Source organism: Larus michahellis, chromosome 3 (genome assembly GCF_964199755.1).
Source record: "Larus michahellis chromosome 3, bLarMic1.1, whole genome shotgun sequence".
Lineage (NCBI taxonomy): Eukaryota > Metazoa > Chordata > Aves > Charadriiformes > Laridae > Larus > Larus michahellis.
Window position 1 is genome coordinate 30,966,995 of NC_133898.1, and position 20,212 is coordinate 30,987,206.

General features: G+C 39.4%; 1 protein-coding gene across 5 annotated transcripts in view; it reads right to left on the minus strand.

The window, feature by feature from the left end:
• Positions 1–16,318, minus strand: part of SYT14 (synaptotagmin 14) — a 104,799-nt gene extending 88,481 nt beyond the window's left edge. For all 5 annotated transcript variants that reach the window (XR_012586088.1, XR_012586087.1, XM_074579522.1 and 2 more), the window contains exons 1-2: positions 16,211–16,318; positions 3,288–3,335 (exon numbers count right to left, since the gene is read on the minus strand). Coding sequence is in view for 3 of the 5 variants with exons in the window: in XM_074579522.1 (XP_074435623.1) it covers positions 3,288–3,335; positions 16,211–16,223 (61 nt within the window). In the remaining 2 variants the exon portion in view is untranslated. The remainder of the gene's footprint in view (positions 1–3,287; positions 3,336–16,210) is intronic.
• Between the last annotated feature and the right edge of the window lie 3,894 nt (positions 16,319–20,212).

Sequence of the window (20,212 nt, forward strand, 5' to 3'; positions counted from 1 at the left end):
CAGTTATGCCTTCATATATAGGTAAGAACTCTTCATTAAATAATTTGAGCTAAATGGTGTGTGGTCACACATAGCCTTGCAGACCTTTCTGTTCCCTTTCCACATTTCATCATCCAATACCCCAAGGTTCCTATTATCCTAGCAAAAAAGGAATGGGCAGGCAAGAAAAAGACAATTCAGGAATGTGTTACTTTGCTAACCAGAAAAAAAAATTAATCCCCAGCAACAGGTGTTCTTCAAGTCTTATAATCCCCATATAAATTCTAATTACACTCCATCACTTGAAAGCGGAAAGTTTTCCTTTGCATTATTCATAGAAGACACATGCTTGCTTTTCCCTGTTCCCTATTCAGTACAGGACAAATAAGATGGAACATCGCTGTTTATTGTATTAGTTGCTTCTCCACAACAACGTACTTGGAAGGACTATGAGAAAGATGGACAGACAAGCAAAGCACAAACGTACACTGGACATCTCCAAGAACTCTAGGTGCTTACGCTAGCTATTTACTACTAATCTTTCTTTCAGAGGTTCCACAAGGGTACTCAATACAGTCACCTGGCAGTTGCGGTTACCTATCGTCACCTGGCAGAAAGCACCAGAGGCTTTCAGGCAAATAGCAAACGCAAAGCCATTTTGTCAAACACTGCACCAACTCTCAAAGCCTCATAGACAGCATTCCATAAAAACGAGTGAATGTACTCCCCTGGTACAACAGTCACACAACGGAAAAGGAGAGGGGGACAGCGCAAACTCACATTGCACCAGACAAGAACAGAGGGAATTATCCATGTGTCAATGTGAATACTTCATTTGTCCATCAGTCATCCACAGTGAGCTCACGGACCAAAAAAGGCTTGGCTTTCACAGCACAGCCAAGCGATGGTGAAAGGGAAGACCTCTATGCCACAAAACTTTTCAAATCCATCCCGCAGAAGCTAGAAATGAGTACCCAGTGGCATTAAGGAAGAGCTAGAAGGTCTGATTCGACCATCTCCAGACTGCTGGCAGACAGAAATTCTCGGCTTGGAAAGGCCTTCCCATTCTGAGGAGGTCAATATATAAGCATGTACTCTGATCCTGGCAAACAAGCAGGCCTGGAAAACTGGCAAATAAAGTAATTCTTAAGAGCCTGGCCATTAGTCAGACAATAAAAACATCTTGAATGCATAGGAGATGATGTAGTCTTAAAGTAACCAAAACACTAGATGACTGGAAGATCTGTAGTACGGTGGCAAGCACCTTCTGCTTTATATGCACACCTCAAGTAGGGAGAGAGGACAGAACAGAATGCACCCACTCCACACACTACAAGGAGAAATTTGTCAGTTAACGTGGCTGGGCATAGGGGCACACACGCTTAGAATACACATGGAAACTCATATGAGGAAAAAAGGAACCCAGCATATTGCACATATAAATGGCACTAAGAAGATAGTTCTCTTTTAATCACACTTATCCTTAGGATAATTTATAACCACCAGCGCTAAAACACAGGTTCCATGCAACTGTTATTAAAAAAAATATGTTTATAATATCATATCAATAACAAACAGAGCTTAGAATCTAATGTTCAAACATAACACAGAACCTTAAAATAAATGCGTGTCTTTTCAAACTAGCTTCCCAGAGATAACATCAGGAACCATACAGCACTGCCTCCAATAACATAGAAAAACTGTTTTTCTTAAAATCATTACAGTACCCTGAAATAAATAGGGATTAGCAAGATTATAATAGATTTTAAAAGTTTATCAGTAGGCTTCCTGAACTTCCAATGAGCTTCATAATTCAGAAACAAAACCAGAGTCTATTACAGAAGGAATACAGGGCACTGTGTGTACTGACTTATCCATCAATGGAAAAACAGAGACAGCAATAAAGAAATTTAAAAAAAGAAAAACAACTAATAAAAAAACACCACCAAAACATAAAAAGGAAAAAGTAACCTTCCCCCAAATGAGAAAGAAGTAATAAAAATTGTGTTACTTTTTTCTTTTTAATTACTAAATTTAGTTTAGTAATTTTAAGTAACTTCAATTACTAAAATTATTAAAATTTTAATTTTTTTAATTAATTTTTGCTTCTTTAAAGTGAGAATCATTTCATTCATGAAATGATTCATATCAATATGAATTGATATGAATGAAAGAATGAAATGATTCACAGTTTAAAAAAGCAGAAAACTATTTTTAATTATAATACTGTCAAGCCACACACAACACTCAATTATTCTGTTAACAGATATTTGGAAAAGAGAACTTGTGACCATAAAGAAATTTTTCACCTTAACCAGTAGACTTAATTCTGAGGTTAGGAGATATTAAGTAAATGTCTCAAAAAACTCCTAGTTTTACTTAAGCCCCTTTAAGTGAATGCAATGCAAACTAAGCTCTATTCAGAGGCCAAACAAAATTTCTTCCTACCAAGTATGATGTGGTTGGACAATACTATTAAGCCAGTCTACAGTCTAACACTTAGTTGTCGAAAGAGTCACGCAGCCCTTCTCCTCTCCTGCCACACTTTCATACTCCTTTCCTCTTGAAAGCATTGTGACTTTTCTGACCTAACGGTGAGTCAATGCAAGGAACTAATCCTTGAAGAAACTTTTTTTTTTTGGTTAAGATTAGCTTTCAGATCAGAACACAGGGATTCAACAGCAATATCGCAGAAAGGAGCACAGCGCTGGCAAAGGGGACAGAAAACAGAACTGTATCTACTCACATCAACTGAGCTGTACTGTCAAACTCCAACTTCAGTTATTGTAACTGAGCCTTAAACCTATAAAAGTCCTCTCTTGAGCACAGCTCTGTTTTTTGCTCTATCAATTACTGGTTTCATTATGATATGGTTGTTTTCAAAGAAGTTTGAGTCATTATGGTCTCAACTGAAAACACAGGCAGAGATTACCAGTCCATTACATCAGTTGTTTAAAATGCCCTCACAAATTTCTATTACTACTAAAAAACAAATGAACCTACAAATATCTGGACAAGGCAAAGATTGAAGTTTTTTGTGGTTTCCTACCACAGCTGAACAACATTAACAACTTCCATGTAACTCAATGAATATTGGAAGAGCACATTTTTCCTTCATGAGAAAATTCAAATTTTATTTTTGAATTTCACATTTTTTTCTTTTTTTTCCTCATTCACTTTGTCAACATCAAAGATTTTGCAACACAAAGACGCAACACTAAGATACAAAAAATGTAGCAGATTTCTCACCAGTATTATTCACAAGCTAAGAAGTTGTGAATACAAAACTTTCACAAATCATTGCTTACCTTTTCTAATGCAGATTAGCTCATGTACACCGCAAGTTCGTTCTCCACCTATGTGGAAATAAATCATTAGAAAATATTAACAAATAAAATTTATTTGGCTTCTTAATACGGCTTATAAACAGCGTAAATGAAAAAGCTGTAAAACCATGTCATTTTATAAAAATGCAAAAGATTGATTTAACAAGTTTTCAATTTATACATGATATCCTTTGGAGAAAACAATAAATGAACCTTTGGCTTAATATTGCTAATGATGGTGTAGTTTGAAAAGTTGTAAATAGAATTTATACAGATAAAATTACAAATGCAAGCAAATTAACTGAAGCCACACCAATATTTTCCAAGTATAAAACATAATTTCCTGAGGGTACTACCATCTACAGAATTCTGAAAATATCAAAAATATTTGTTACATAATAGAATGCCAAAATAACGTTATGATTATCTTCCATGGTAAAAAAAGAGAAAGTCTCTTACTAAAGGCTGGGTTTACCTGGAATTTCTCCTTAAGCGTTTTTTTTTAATTAAATAAAAAAAAAAAAGCTGTCCAGAATTTGAGACATTTATATGAGAATAACAAAATTGCTGCTAGAAATATTAAGCTTTACTTTACATTTTCATAATAAAAAAAAATTTTAATGTTAGAATTACAGGAATAAACAAAACACCAACACATAATATACCTAGTGAGGACAATGAAGGAATCCTCAAAGGAAGGAGAATACATTCAGTCAACTATGCTGAAAGAGGAAGGCGTGATACGGGACATGAAACAAGCTATTGCTAAGCCTTATAGAAGGAGGAACGGGCAGTTACAGGCTGTTGAAGACATTCTTTTAATGGTCTCTAGAAATTACTGAAAGAGTTGATTATTTGTTTATTATGATTACTTTATATTGAATATAGTTGCAGTATTCATGATCCTCTTCTCTTTTAAATTAATATATTTTGGAATGACACACCCCACAATCAAACCTTAAAATTCTAAGCTACATGAAGCTATGGCCTATCTTAACCATATCCTAATGCCCACTAAGCCTTTTTCCACTGACAACAAAAGACTGCATGTATATGAACACAGAACTGAAGGGACGTGCCTAGGTTTTCATACCCAGTTCTCTGCAACCACATGAAAATACAACACAGACAGTTCCAAAAATTCACAAAACATCTATTCCATATGCATTAATCACTACAGGGTTTCAAACACTTCACAACACTCTAAAACGAGCTTTAGATAACAAAATTATTTCCATCTCAAAAATGTGGAAATACATTTTATAGCACTTACTACTCTCCTTCATTCCATAATAAAGGAATTATACCATATAATAAAGGATATTATGATATAATATCAAGTAATATTTAAAACTCATAATTAGTAACATTAATAGATGGTGGTGTAAAAGTTTTAAGAAGATACCTGTATTTGTGGTTGAATTTACATTTTAAAGAAATAACTGTAGGAAATGCATATATTAGAGTAAAAAAGGATAAAAGGGGTTCAAAAAAAATGGAATAAAACATAACTATTCTAAAATAAAATTAAATGTCTGTGAGGTATGAAGTTAAAAAGAATCCTCATTTTATGTCAACATACTTTTTTTCATATTCAGTAGTGTGAAATACAAGCCTCAAAGACACTCTTGAATGGGAAATCAAGTATCAGTGAGTCTGATGATCCCATGAGTTCTGTATAGTCATTCCCATTACAAAACCCAGTAACAATAGCAATATAACAACTCACTCTTTTCAGTGCATTCTAGAAGTTGTCCAATACTGTTTTCATTCAGAAAACATTTTGGAAGGAAAACATAACAAAACCTATGTAAAAAAAAATAATCTGGTTTTGCAACAAGGCATTTTAAAAAAAAAAAACAAACTTTGGGAGAAGGCTACAATCTTCTTTAAAGTCATCGTAATCATCTTCAGGCTACAAAAGAAAAACTAAAAGCATGACTGAAACTCTTCTCCCTCGATTTTCTTCCCCCAGTAGACTTAAATTCATCGGTGAAGAAAGAATAAAAATCACTGAAAAAAAATAAAGGAATTTTTCATTACACAGGATGCTAGACAGTTAGTTAAAAATTCACCTAGAAACAATTGAGAGAAGAACAGTGAGCAGCATTAGATTTTAATTATATACTGCCCTCAATGAAATGAACCAGCTTGAAATCTCACCATAAAAATACTAACATTAGGTTTGGATTTTGCATTGCTACCTATTGTTTTCTAAAGAAAGGAATCTTTTTTCAATTGCTTAGATGCTGAAATATGATGGTGTTCCACTAAATAAAGCCTTTACATTAATCCCGATGTTACTTTTTATTGACCACAAGGTTACATAATAAAATTATACAATTTAACATGCATTAATTCAGGCTTTTAATTTTTTCCTTTTATTTTGTTAAAAAATGATGAACGATATTTCTTATTTAATAGGTGATTAATGTACTACTCTTTTTCCAAACTGCTTTTGGATGGAAATCAACTTAAATAAAAATACATCAAGTGACCTACATGCTTTGAAAATAAAGTTGCAGAAAACATCTTTTATTTTAAATTAACCAATTTAATAAACCCATGAAATATTATCCTCAAGTGGCATGGGCAGATTCTTCTTTTCCCTAGTGCTCTTCAAAACAGTGGAGCTAATAGTCTATCGAACACCTTGCTTTTACTCACAGATTAACAAATGAAAACAAGTTTTCCTGTCTTTCCAACTCCCAAGAAGCCTCTCAGCTTTGAATAGCCTAGTCATTGAAAGAAACGCATCTGAAAATATGAAAACATTTTGCATGACAGCAAGATGTCAACTGCTAATTTAGCATTTCATCCTGGAAAGACTGGTTTTGTGACGGTTAGCCCACAAATCCCAAAGGTTCAGTGGTATGACCCTCTTAAATTTTACAGTCTTTAAACAGTAGTTTAAATTAATTGATTTTAATATAGTGGTAGGTCACCATAGTTTTATAGTTAAATAAAATTTAAGTTTGATTTAGATACAAATTATTATTAATTCTATTTCATCCTGACCATGTACATGATCTCCTATTTAGCAGTTTAAAGTTTTAAGTGAGTTTGCATATAAAACTACATAATACTTTGTCCAAAATGCAATCTGAGAATACAAAGAACCCACCTGAGGACATAAATCTTTTCATAATTTCAGACAACGGAAATAAAATGAGAAACAACAAAAGATGAAGTAATACTAGAATTGCAACTTTGACAAAACATTTGAATTTTCTTGAGCAAGAAGGACCACCTTGTGGCCCTAAAATCTAAATCATTCAAACATTTAGCACAAACAGAATGGCCAGATGTTTTAGAGGCAGCTGAAACACCTCATGAAGTTTAATTTTCTCAATTTAAGAAAGAGATTTTGTATTCCACGTCTCTGTTTGCCAAGATGATTATTACACCAAAAAGATGAAAAGTTGTACATCAAAGAAGACAATGCACCACCTAAATTTTGCACTGATTACTTTGTAAAATTTCATCTCTTTCTAAAACTAGTACAACTCAAAATTCAAAGTTCTATGTTTGGACTTTGGATGAAATTCCACTACTAGGTGCTGAAAATAATTGACTAGGAAATTTAACACAGGTATTATCATAGTGTGATTTAGGCTGGGAACAACGTTGGCGCTCTTAGAGTTAGAGACTTCAGAGCAGGAACACCTTTACAGGAGGTTCCTCTGGGCCTCAACCAACCAAGTTATGCAAGGACCAAGGTTCCATGACCTCTCCAGGCACAACCAGTTGTGAGGGGAAGGCAGGGAAGGTGTCACCCCTCACTGTGAGCATTTCTTCCTTGTCAGGAAGATTTCCCTTGATGTAGCTCACACGCATTGCCTCATGTACTTTCATTGTGCACCTGACAAACTCATCTCCATTTCTTGGACCCTGTTCTGTAGTGAAAGGCTGCAACAGGAGTCCCCTTCAGGTTTCCCCAGACTACACAAGCATATTTCCAAGCCTCTCCTCATAGGCCATGTACTCCAGTTCCCACATCATCTTAGCAGCACTTTGCTGGAGTCTCTCCAGTTTGTGAGTCTCTCTCATACTGGGTTAACACAGCCAGATACAGGGTCAGAGGCACGTGGCTGGTCCACATTCAACTTGCTCTTAAGCAGGACCCTCAGGTTCTTTTGTGCCAAGCTGCTCCTGCCCAGTCTGTCCACAGCTTGTAGGGCTGCATGGGCTTGGACTTTTCCTTTGTCCTTGTTGAAGTTCATGTGGTTCCCTTCAGCCAATTCTTTCAGCTTGCTGAGCACCTGCCAGATAGCAGCCCTGCCCTCCAGCACATTAACTGCTCCCCTATCTGGCATCACCCACAAACTCAGCGAGGGTGCATTCCACCCCTTCAACAAATGTGTCACACAGTCTCAGTTCCAGCATCAATACTGTGGTGCAACTTAGGGTACTGCGTATAAAATACATCACTCTTCAGTTCAGCAACAAATCCATGTTAGTAGCTGTAGCAGAACATTACGCTGTATCACAGAAGTCTTTCTCATCAGGTGTAACTTGGGACATACTTTTTATATGATAAATTACTTTCCTGCTGAGTACTGTATTTTAATTAGCATTTTCCTAAGTTTGGACTACATTCAACAAACATCCACTTAACATCTTATTCAACATTAAGACAACTATTTTCTCCCTTGACAAATCCGTGAAATTCCAGTGCAGAATGACAATGCCACAGAGGTTAAGTAAGGCAGGGTGAAGGGTGAGGGACACAGCCCTCATTGCAGCCCTTGAGACCCATCTTGTCACATTACAGAGGAGTAGCTGCTGCCCACACACGGCAATGGCAAGGGACACGCATTTCAGCAGAGCTCCTTCACTCCTGCTCTGTGACCCCATATCAGACACAGTCATAGTCAATCTACAGATCACAGGTAAGGCTGGCCACCTGCCTCGAGCAGGCAGGACTGTCAAACGAGAAGCAAACAACAGTGCTGTGCAGAAAATGCATAAAATAGAGGTGTTATGGTGCAGAAACTATGTTATGGGATACAAGTGAAAAAGCCTACCCCACTGTTAACGTTAACATGTCTGAAGCTTGTGGAAATACTAATGCTTTCACTATGAATACAAGACACTTAGGAAACCCATTCTTATGCTAAGCTGTTTCATGTAACTTATGAACAATATGTACAAACTTATTCTAAAAGACAACTATAATTAAAGTGTTCTGGCTCGCATATACCAACAAAACTACTCCTTGAAAAATTGCCTCATGCCATGAACTGATTTTAAGGAAGAATCTGGTTTTAGATGAACAGACAGATAACTGTAAAGGGCAACAAACAAAGCTGAAAAGACATTCACAGAACAGCAACTCTTCAGCTGGTATCGGTATGGTATTTTTCCTAAAAAGGTTACAAACAATCATTAGCCCATCCTCACCTATTGTATAAAATCACCACTGCATTCCTTTAGTACTCTCTTTACAATTTTGGTCTACAAATAATATTACATATGTAAAAAATGAAATGTTTAAAGTTGAACACTTGTAAGTAGTCAAAAAGCAAATGTTTGAATTTATTAGAAAAGAGACAGCAAGTTAAAAAAAAAAACAAATTTGCTATTCTATATACTTATTACGTGCCCACATGTTGTGTATTTTGTGCAGTTTTGGTCTCCTCTGTCGTACCACTTAAAAGAATAAAATAGAATCACAGAGGTCAGAGAGAAAGACAAAAAAAGTCAATAAAAATGGATAAAATGTGAATGGTTTCCATATGAGGAGTGATTTAATAGACTAAGGCTCTTGGACCTGAAAAAAAAAAAGACACAACAGATGGTGGACGTAAGCAGGTGAATAAAGAACAATTATTTACTGTCCAATCCACTAATAAGAGAAATAAGTATCGGATTAAATTAGCAGCAGACATGTTCAAGACCAGATGTTTTCAAGAGGAAAAGTTAGAAATCAGCATTCTGGTTTTATAATACAAACTCCTACTGCAAAGACTATCTCCTCTGCTAGCATCATTTAAAATGACTGCTATCTATTAATTTCTTAGCCTAAAAATAGGGTCATCTACCTGTCCTAAGTTAAGAATATTTAGTTTGTTGTTATCATCTGACCTTAAAAGCAGTAACAAACATTAAAACTTTTTTCACACGGAAAATATTTACATTTTTAATTACATTTCTAATCAACAGAAACCACGACACTGATCAAGGAGTTAGCAATCAGTGACAAATAATCAAAAATAGAATAGCCATTTCCATTTCTCAAGCAAATTTTGCATCTGATCCTACCCACACAGAAATAAATGGAAGCATCTCCATGGACGTACAGAAGCCAAAAAGAAATGGAGATAGCACAGATTTTCTAAGCTGACTATGTCATAAAGTAGAGAGGTTCTCAGGGACCTTCTCCCCCATCATGAAACTAGTATTATCTCAGCTTCCTTTCTACCCAGAATGATAAGACACTTCTCTTTTCCCTACTCTTCTGACAACTGAAATATAATTACCACTTTAAAAAGACTAGTAAGTTCTTTATTTTACCTTGTTCTCATTTAAATACCTCGTCAGATAAGTCTTACTAGTGGAAATGAAGAGATACAGTAAATATAACTAGCAACAGAAACATTAAGTATAAATGGTTCAAATCTGACCTGATATAAAATCTGTGGATAATTTTTAAATAAGAACAGAAAGAGAACCAGCAGCTACAAGAAGAATTGTTACTTCACTGCAAATGACAAGATTAAATATACATTGTCAAGCAATGTACACTGCTATCAAGTGTTCTGGAAATAAAAAGCAAGAGGTCAACAACAAAAGTGGATAGCAAAAAAGGGATAAAATATTAGAATGACTTTTAGCTAATGCTTACAGTTTTTAGGTAACACCACTGAATCACCACTCTAGACCAAAGTTTCACAACAGAAAGTAAGCCAAGAAATATTTCTCTTTTTTAAAAATGATTAATGATCTATGGACTTCCATGTATAATTTATTTTAAAAGTGTACGTTTTAATAATTTTAGTTACTCAAAGAAATTGTGAGAAAAATATGCTCACAGAAATAGTACCACTAAATGTATTTCTCATAGTTCAGATAAAACAGTAAGTTTGTGATACAAAGGGAAATTACTACAAGAAATTATACTTCAAAAGATGCCAGGTAATAGGCAAACTGCCTAATTTAGCAAAAAAAAATAGTAAAAAAAAAATACCTGTAAGATGTGTGTCAAACATACTGAACGTACCACTTTTCTCATCAAAGAACATGTTCCTCCGCTGAATGTGACCTATTAGTTCACAAACTAAACACTCATTTGCTGCCTTACAGTTAACTTTCAAAACAAACCTAAAGTTTCTCCATGTCACTCTAGAGACAGGTTTACACAGAAATCAGGAAAGATCTCCCACCAAGAGCTAAACACTCAAAAATTAGCAAGTGTAAGGATTAAATGCTGACTTTAAATGCGCACTTCAATCTCACATTTAGTTTTATATACAATATAGTACCTTTGCTTTATGCAGTCCAAAACCTGAAAATACTCAGGAAAAAGCCTGAGAGTATCATCTGTGGATCCCTCACATCATTCATTACAAAAGCTGGAAGACTGCAATTGAATCAGGCTGGGAATAATGTGAAGAGAAAATATGACCTAATGGTTAAAGTAGTTGAAAGTTCTCCAGAAGACAGCAAGACTTCTTTCTCTCTTTCAGTTCCCCTGTATTTCGATGGGCAGTAATATAAGCTAACATTTCCAATCAGGCAGTGACTGTGTGTTTGCTTTCCTGCATGCCCATCTCAAATGCCAAGAGTTACAATTTGCAAAAGTGCTAAGCATTAAAAACGAACAGAATTCAAGAAGAATTTCACTCACATATCAACTGTTCTTGTATCCAGAATGATAGTTTCACCTCAGCCCACAAGGAACTTGTCAAAAAGAAGTCTGTAAAGCGTTAGAGGTTTGATTTTTTGTGTTTTTTTTAAAAGGTAGCCCACTCTATTACCTAAAAGGCAATAGACACCTAATGGCTTTCTTTATTTCAATAGATGTGTAACACTACAGTGATGATGATGTAACACAAATTCAACCAAGAAATCAGTAATTTTGCATGTGGCACAAGGTTTTACTGTCATCAGCAAATAATGCAGAGAATCCTCCTTACAATGACAATAAAAAAACCTAATACCGAGTAACACTCGCTGAATAGTTTCCACTACAGCCAGTGAATGAGCATAAGACAGCACTAAACAGACTGTGTGTGGCTGATCAAATCTGATATCCTGACATTTGATCCAGCTCACATTTAATAAATGTGGGCATTTGTTAAACGTTTAACAAACGTTTAAATGTGGACCTAAGTACAAAATACAGCTTCTTACATTTAGGCTTTATTTAATACTGCTGCTGCTGCTCAACCCCTGCCCTAGCTGCACCAACCTGGACTCAGAAGCACTACAGCCAATTCAGGTCAGCGCTAACTTGAGGATCTCTGTGTCATCTTACACCCTAATAGTATACACTGTAGAGACGCTTGAATATCCCAGATAACTTGGAAGTCAAGACAAAGCTGTTCCCTAGGCCAGATTCAACCTATGAGCCACACATATAATACCTAAGAACTGCACACAGCTCATTGCTCTTCTGTTTCCTTTCTGCATTCTGGATATTTGCAGCTAGACATAGTTTTCATATAACCTATAGGACGCAGTGTTCTAAATCCTCTCTCTTCTCATACCCATAAACAAAAAGTAGGTTCATTCAGTAATTTTCATCTTTGTTTCACAAGGCAATGAGAGTTATATAATGAAACAGTTCAATTTCCTGCCCCATCCTTCTATTGCTTACAAATTCACTGGTTAATTGAAGGCAAAATTGACAGAAAGTTTTAAGAACTTAATACTTCTAGGATTCTATGTTTCATAAAAAAATCAGCAGTCAAATACAATACAGACACAAAACACAGGGACAGTCAACCAGCCAATAAATCCACGCACAGCACATGCAGATGCAGCTGCCTGCTCCCAACCAAACAGCTGGCAGATGAGGAAAGAGAGGGAGGACAATCTTGTCAGAAACACTGGAGAACTCGGGACACTTCAGAGACACTCGGGAGATGCAGGGACAAAACGAAAGGTTTTCAAACACCTAGATACACGACGAGGACCTTGGTATACAACATCAGGAAGGGCATGTGTTACCCTGGTAGGATCACAGGAGGAAAATATGGGAAGTTATGTTCATTAGCCTCATTCCTCTAGCAATAACTTAGTAGATGACAGCACCACCCTGCAAATTCTTTCTTCTCTACTACATTCCTTTTACCTGTATGGCTCATTATTCTCTTTAATACTTCTCAGTTCTTAACACTAAACTCCTCACAATGGAAACCATAGGAAAGAGTTTAAATTCAAAAAGAATTAACTCAGTCTGAAAGGTTCGTCTCTAAATGCGTTCCCCTCCCTGAGAAACGTACATTTTTGTATAGCCTATATGATGTTACAGCATGTTCAAGTGCAGTCCAAAAACCTGGTAAAAGTAGGATGAGGATATGCAATATATGGAATTCCGCCTTAGGTTACAAAGCATCCCACTGCAACCTTTACATTTCTTTTCCCTCCTCCATGCAATGGCAATGTGATTTCCATCGCTACCTCCTCACTCAGACCTCAAAGGTCCAATGGTGACAAAGTTTTGCTATCGCTCAAAAGAGGAAAAGCAGCATAAAGAAACCAAATTAATGCTGCCATGAGGAATATTACCATGGTGATGCTGAAGGATTCTCTGAAGTGAATCCTCAACTCTCTCTCCAATCCCAGCAAACTGCCACAAAACCCCACACCCGGGCAGCTGCAGGTGAGAGGATCTTAATCACAGACTGCCTACCAGTCTGGGCTTACTACTGCTTTCAGTTTGGCTTTACTCTCTACCATATTTGCCATCCTCCATGTCCTGATACTCTCCATATTAGATTAATTTAACCTTTCCCTATGAAAAAGTGGAAATATTAACCAATAAATAATATCGCATCTTAAAATAGAGCTCCTACTTAATACTAACACTAATTTTGTTTTGGGAGAGAAATACATAGAAATAAGAACTGTAAATACAAGTCTTTAATCTCATTTGAGCTAAAACTTTTCCAATTTGCTTGCCCTCTGCTGTTCCCTAGCAAATCTGAGATTGTCTGACCTATGCAAACTATATACCTGATGTCTTTACAAAGAAATTAAGGATATGTTTTAACATGACATTAACTTTCTAAAGAAAATGATGTAATTGTTCCCAAATTAGGGCTTTGAACTTGGTCCCATGAAGAATACTTGTCTTTTAAAAGTCTGTCAGTGATCATAATGGAAAAAAGTAAAAAAGCGTTGTCACTGACCAAAATGAGAACAGTCATTGGCCATGGTCAATGGCTCCCAGGTTCTCTATGACACTTGATACAAAAAGCATCACTTTTCCAAAAACTTTGGGGTTTAGTGTTAGAATCCATGTAAACTGGTATGCTGACAAAGTGACACTGGAAACGGTACTTACAGATTTTTAAGAACAGCCAAAAGCACTTAATTTCTTGCAGCTAACAAATCCTATTTTAATTTGAACTCTTTTAATTTTGTGCACTCTTCACATATAACTACATATGCCCTGCTTTGAAGGAGCTTTGAACTATTTTATGTTTATTTTTCAATCAAAAGTTTTCAGTCTTCCTTATTTCCAATGCCTTTACCAAAAAAAATCTGGACAACTGTAGTGTCTTTAAAAATGAGCAAAGTATTTTCCCTATTTACAAATTTACTTGGACACAATGTAAATTCTGTATTTTGACACCTTAGACTACAAGTCCTGTAGTTTGATCCTGACTTCAAGAGTCTGTATTCACCCAAATCAAACTCATGTTTTTTTAACACTGCTGACCAGGAAACGGTACTGCTAAACAGTCAAGGCAAGGTACTGTTGCACAGACAGGAGGGAGAGAACACCAAAATGAGGAATAACAATTGTAACACCTACTAACAAATCTACAGCAATCAGCTATTCGGTTGAAAACAAAGAGGAGATGCTGCATGCCTGCTACAGGCTACAGCAGAAAAATACATTGCATTTTCTGTCTTCAGGGAGAGTACTAAATCAAAACATAGCAGATCACTTAAATGATTGGATTTTTTTTTTATTCTGCCTGACACTTAACTGTAAACTACGCACCCAATTTTCTCAAGAGCATAAGTCCCATTTTGGCAATTTCACATAAGCGTTTACAAGACAGTTGGGCTATTTCTGAAGTCTGGCCCTAATGAGAAGTGTTGCATTCTTTTCAAAGGCTAGATTGCTTAATCCATTCATGAGTATTTGCTTTAACTTTTCAGAAGTAATACTCTAACTCCTCTGAATATATTAAACATGAATTCCACATTTTGCAATCTAACAAATTCTCACAGATTTCTGGGATAACGCAGCCTAAAATGAAAACAGAGGCAGATTTTGAAGGACTGACAATCTTCTTTTCTGAGCTTGAGTTATGTAAAAAGTGCAGACCCAGCAGAAATTTTTGCTATCTTCTTGATAATATTAAGAGGGCTTTTCAGCAGAAAAGAACCTAGCCAACTTAAAGCTGGCCAACTTAGACTCCTGGTGTGCATAGCTTCCAAGACAGGGTGAACATGCAGCTTTGCCTGCGCAGTGCTACTTCTCCTTACAGAGGCCTGAATTACTAATTCAAGGAAACTGACAGCACAGAAGCATCCCACACGCAAAACAAACAAGAACAGTTTGGTTTTCCCTCCCTCACTGTTTTCCTAGATTCCTTCAGTTATAACAACAGATGCTTTCAGAAAGAAACATCACAGGTGAGGAAGCAGCATACCTTAAGACCTTCTTTTGCTGGAAATAAAGTTCTGTGATTTCTTTTATTTTTTTTTTAAGGATTTTTAAGAAGGTGGAAAATTACTCTCAGAATCGAGCGGAAAGGTTTCGAAACAAAGCTCCTAAGTCCTGCCTTTTAAGACGATCATCTCCAAACAAACCCAACAAGTGTCTAGTACATCTCACTCCCTTGTTGTTGTTTTTAAGTGATGACTAGAAAGATCTGCGGACACCAGCTTCTACACAGGCTGTTAGCTCTCGGCGGCAGCTGGGCAACCGGCAGAGAGCAGGGATCCTCCCTCACCTGGGGAAATCAGTTTTCAGAGACTTCAAGGGCCAGGAGGGACAACGAGTTTCAAAGCAGTTGGCAAAGTCTCTCCGGGGAGGACAGAGAAGGCTGCGCACCTTCGGCAACCGGCATTTACACCCAGGGTGCGGGTTGTTCCGAGACAGACCCTCGCCCCAGCGGTCTCGGAGCCGGTGGCGGGCTGCACCGGCACAGCTCCGGCACCACCGCCGGCCCCGGGGGGAGCCGCCCGCCCCCGCCTCCCCACCGGAGCAAGGGCGGCTCACGGCACCGAGAGGATGGCTCCGTCCTCCCCGGGTCCCCGCCGCGGCGCCCACAGCCGCACGCCCAGCATCCCTGGTGGAAGCGGCGGAGCAGGAGGGAGAGGAAGGATGCCGGCCACCGTGCCAGGGATTATTTACCCCTTCCCGGCTCTCCGGCATGGAGACGGGAGGAGGGAGCGCCGACACTCACCTCTCCCCCACGCACGAAACAGCCCCTCGGCTGCAGCCCCCGGGGGGGGGGAGTTGAGGAGGGGGGTGGGGAGTTGAGGGGGTGGGGGGGCGGAGGAGAGGAGGCGCCCCCTTGCCCCCGCCCTCCCTCCTCAGCCCGGCTCCGGGCACCGCTCGGCTTCGGTGCGCCCCCCACCTCACGCCGCGGTGGGAGCCCTCCCCCTCCCCGTGCTCGGGGGGGTGGGGGGGGAGAAGGGAGAAGGAGGAGAGGGAGAGGAGGGGGCTGGGGAAGCGGGTCGGGGCGAGAGGAGCCCGTTATTGGCCTACTTACCATCAATCGCCATGATCCCCGCGCTGGGCCGTACCAAGCGGCGCGCAGGCAGGAGAGGCGCTGGCGGGCGCCGCGGCCGCGAGACGGGAGCGCCGCGCGGGGCCGGGCCGGGCGGGGGCGGTGGGGAGGGGCGAGGCGGGGCGGGGCGGAGCGTGCCGGCGCGCGTGACTCCGCCCCCCCCACCGCCACCGCCCTGCGCGCGCGCGGGACGGCCGTTGAAGGGTCCCTCAGAGGCTGGGGGTGCTCTGGGGGGGTTCATCCTTGGCAGCTCCCGGGTTTGGGGTGGGGGGGAAATGGTGATATCCGTCAACAGAAGATCTCACCGCCTTCCATGGTTCCATTTCGTGGGGTTTCTTCCCAAAGCTGTTGGTTGAAAGAGAAAACAAAGCGATTAAAACACTGGTTTCAGTCGTTTTGGGCCCCTCGCTAGACAAAAGACATTGAGATCCTGGAGTGTGTCCAGAGAAGGGCAAGGAAGCTGGTGAAGGGTCTTGAGCACAAGCCTCATGAGGAGCGGCTGAGGAAACTGGGGTTGTTCAGCCTGGAGAAAAGGAATCTGAGGGGAGACCTTATCGCTCTCTACAACTACCTGAAGGGGGCTCGTAGAGAGGTGGGGGTAGGTCTTTTCTCCCAAGTAACAGGCGATAGGACAAGAGGAGATGGCCTTACGTTGCGCCAGGGGAGGTTTAGATTAGATATTACGAAAAATTTCTTCACTGAAAGGGTTATCAAACATTGGAACAGGCTGTCCAGGGCAGTGATGGAATCGCCATCCCTGGAGGTATTTAAAAGATGGGTAGACGTGGTGCCTAGGGACATGGTTTAGTGGTGGTTTTGTCAGAGTTAGGTTGATGGTTGGAGTCAATGACCTTAAAGATCCCTTCCAACCTAGGCAATTCTATGATTCTCTCTCCAGAACTTGGGTGGAGGTTCCCTGTGTTCATGCAGGTACAACCGCACTGAGTGTTGTACCTGCAACTACAGCCCCATAAAAACGCTGAAAAGAGACTTACTTTTGCTAAGTAAAGCAGCTGAAAGAGAGGAAATGTCAGAATTAAAATTGTCCATGCGGTCTTGGCTTGCTCCCTGGCGCAGGTAATACATCACGACACGGTGCTGCTGCTGCTGCACGATCACAGACTTTATTTTCCTCCTGTTGTACCTCTGACTGACTTGGTGCACAAGACAGATGGCATCTGAGGGTGAATCAGGATCCTGTGGTGAATAAAGATACCGTAATTCTCAGGTTTGGTGGCTTCCATTTCTAACCGTAACGTTCTGTAACCGTAGCGTCGGATTTCCCATAGTTTTGGGGGTGTAATACTGAAATAACATTCTGTCATGTGGAACCGCGTTCACAAGCACACTATGTATCTTCAGAAGGGCCTGACACCTTCAAATTTATAGCAAGCTTCAACAAATGCCTGAGGTGAATTTAATGCTAAAAGGGATTCAAAGAAATGAGAAGGGGTTAATGGATCTGTAGTACTTTACACAGGTGGGCTTTTTGGGTGGCAGGGGTGTTTTCTCATTGAAACTTGGCTATAGCAGGCACTTTTCTGTGGCTACACCCTCTGTTTGCTCGTTCTTTCCACCCATCTGGTCCTGCCTCTCTTGGTACTCTTTCATCAGTCCCACCTGCCACAGGTCCTTCCTCTCCTTTCCGTGCCTTTTCCTCAGCTTCCTCGCACTTGGACCAGCTTCTCTTCCCCTGGGGGCCTGCAGGTGTTGTCACACCCAGGACATCCTTCCTCTGCCTTCACCTCCCAGAAGCTCCATGCAAAAGGAGCAGCACGGTGAGCAAAGGGGACAGGGTCTCACAAGGCCCTGTGCCGCTTACCGCAAGGATCCTTGCAGCCAGAAGGACGTCTGAGCCATGCCATGCGTGGCTCCTGCGACCAACAGAGGAAACAGCCGAGCAGACCGGTTGTGTTATGGATTTTATGTTGTGAAAGACAACAATATGTATGTAAAACTCCGTTGCTCTGTAGGAAAGTCCCGCTGGTATTTGGAGCGGTAAGGAAACGCAACACGTTAGTACACGCAAACAAGTTTTTCAGACATGTGGACTGACCAAACATAAGAAAATTTTCACACCATCCTCAGGAGGAATATGTCTGATACCAATATATTCTTTCTGACAAATGTTAAGTCACTGTTCAAATCCTGGAAGTACTAATCTCCTTCGGCCTAGCAGCCTTCAGAAATGTTTTGTCATATGCAAAAATCAGTGTTTCCTCACTTTCATTCTTCGTCCCAGTTAGAAAAAACAACTTAAAACTGAGGAGTTTAAAAGCACAGTCAGCTTGAGCAAAATGGCCATCTTGGAAAACACGACATTTGTCCAGACAAGAAGCAACTGTAAAAAGGATCTTAAAAGAGAAAATGTCAGCAGAGCTTAATGGCAAATATATTCCTCTGCACCAGCACTGACATTTGCCTCAGATACCTTGATGATTTTCTCTTTGTTCCTAGGAAGTATTCCAGCCCTGAAGTTTTCTTTACAATTTGTCTTGACAACCATCTTTCTGATCGTATTACTGTATTGAGTACAGGAATGAAGACTCCTGTGGGATCAAGTACATACTTAGAGTTATTATTCTCCTCTACCTTTTTTTTTCATTTCTCCCCACCACTTTTGGCAGCATCCTCATATCCAGGAATTGTCACTGATGTCAGCAAAACTTTCCAGGGCACAGACATCCTCCCATACAGAGTCCGGGATTCAGTTTGTGAGATGTTTAAAAAGTCATCTAAAATTTTTTGGAGAGCCTCACATGTCATCGCATTTCTGTGATTCATGTATGCAATTAACATAGTGGGATGCAGAAGTTCGTATCATTGGACAAACTCTCTTTGAGGATGAGGAATGAATATATGTTTGTAAATGAGTAACATTACGATTATTGGAACTCTTAGTCTAGGTTTTTGGTTTTCAAAACACAGAAGAAACAATCTCTACCAAAGTAGTGATTTGCTCCATTTTGAAAAACAGTTTCAGGACAAGAGTAACAAGCATCACATCAACAAAGAGGTGGTATGAAAAGTGAGTGTGAGCAACCAAAATGTGACTTTTCAGAGCTATGCTGAATCAAATCAGTTCTATTTGTGCATTACTTTCACAAGCACATGTTTAAAATTTCTAAGCTTTACTCAAACATCACATATGCCTGCCCACCACCATAAGAGTTTCATTTTTCAATGTTACCAGGAGGGACAAATCTTGAACAAACTTCCAAAAGCAGCTATTTTGGGTTTGTTCCCATGGCATAATTGCAACAGTATAAGCTCTAGCTCCATCCATTCCCTGCATAAAAGGAGCGCAGCTGATCAGTTCAGGCTGTGTCAGAGATTTCTACTAAATCCAATGGGCAATTCATTCTGCTGAAAGCAGTTCCGTGCAATGCTATGAGTCTGCCATTTGCAGAAAGGGACAGCTGTACACAAATGTGACTACAGCTCAACACGAGACCTTAGGTAGGGTGATACATCAGTGGCATACAAACGATTCACAGGTTATCAAGAGTTTCGTTTCAAAGGAAAGAACTACCACATGTTGCAACAACAAATATGCCGACAGCAAGTTTGCATCACTAATACAACTGACTGACACGTATAGGATAAATTTTAGCCCGTAAGCCCTAAAGCTTTCAACAAACTACCTGCACAGGAGAAACTTCTCCCACAGCACTGATATGAAGCCACTTCGGCAATTAATATTGAAAGCTGCTGGAAACTTTGGCATGACGGCCATAGGAGGATAAATACATTAAAGATCATGAAGGTCTCAGTTACTGGGAAAACAAGTACAGTAATATAATATTCTATATGTATAAGATATAGTATATTTTTATACATTATATGCATGGGCATATAATTCCATTTTTAAGACCAAGCCTGTTTAATATATCTCAGTACCATTGTTTATATACATTTTTTTGTGCGTGTTCATTATGTAAAAGCATTTGCTTTTTCTGAGTAGAACTCTGCACCAATTTTTCT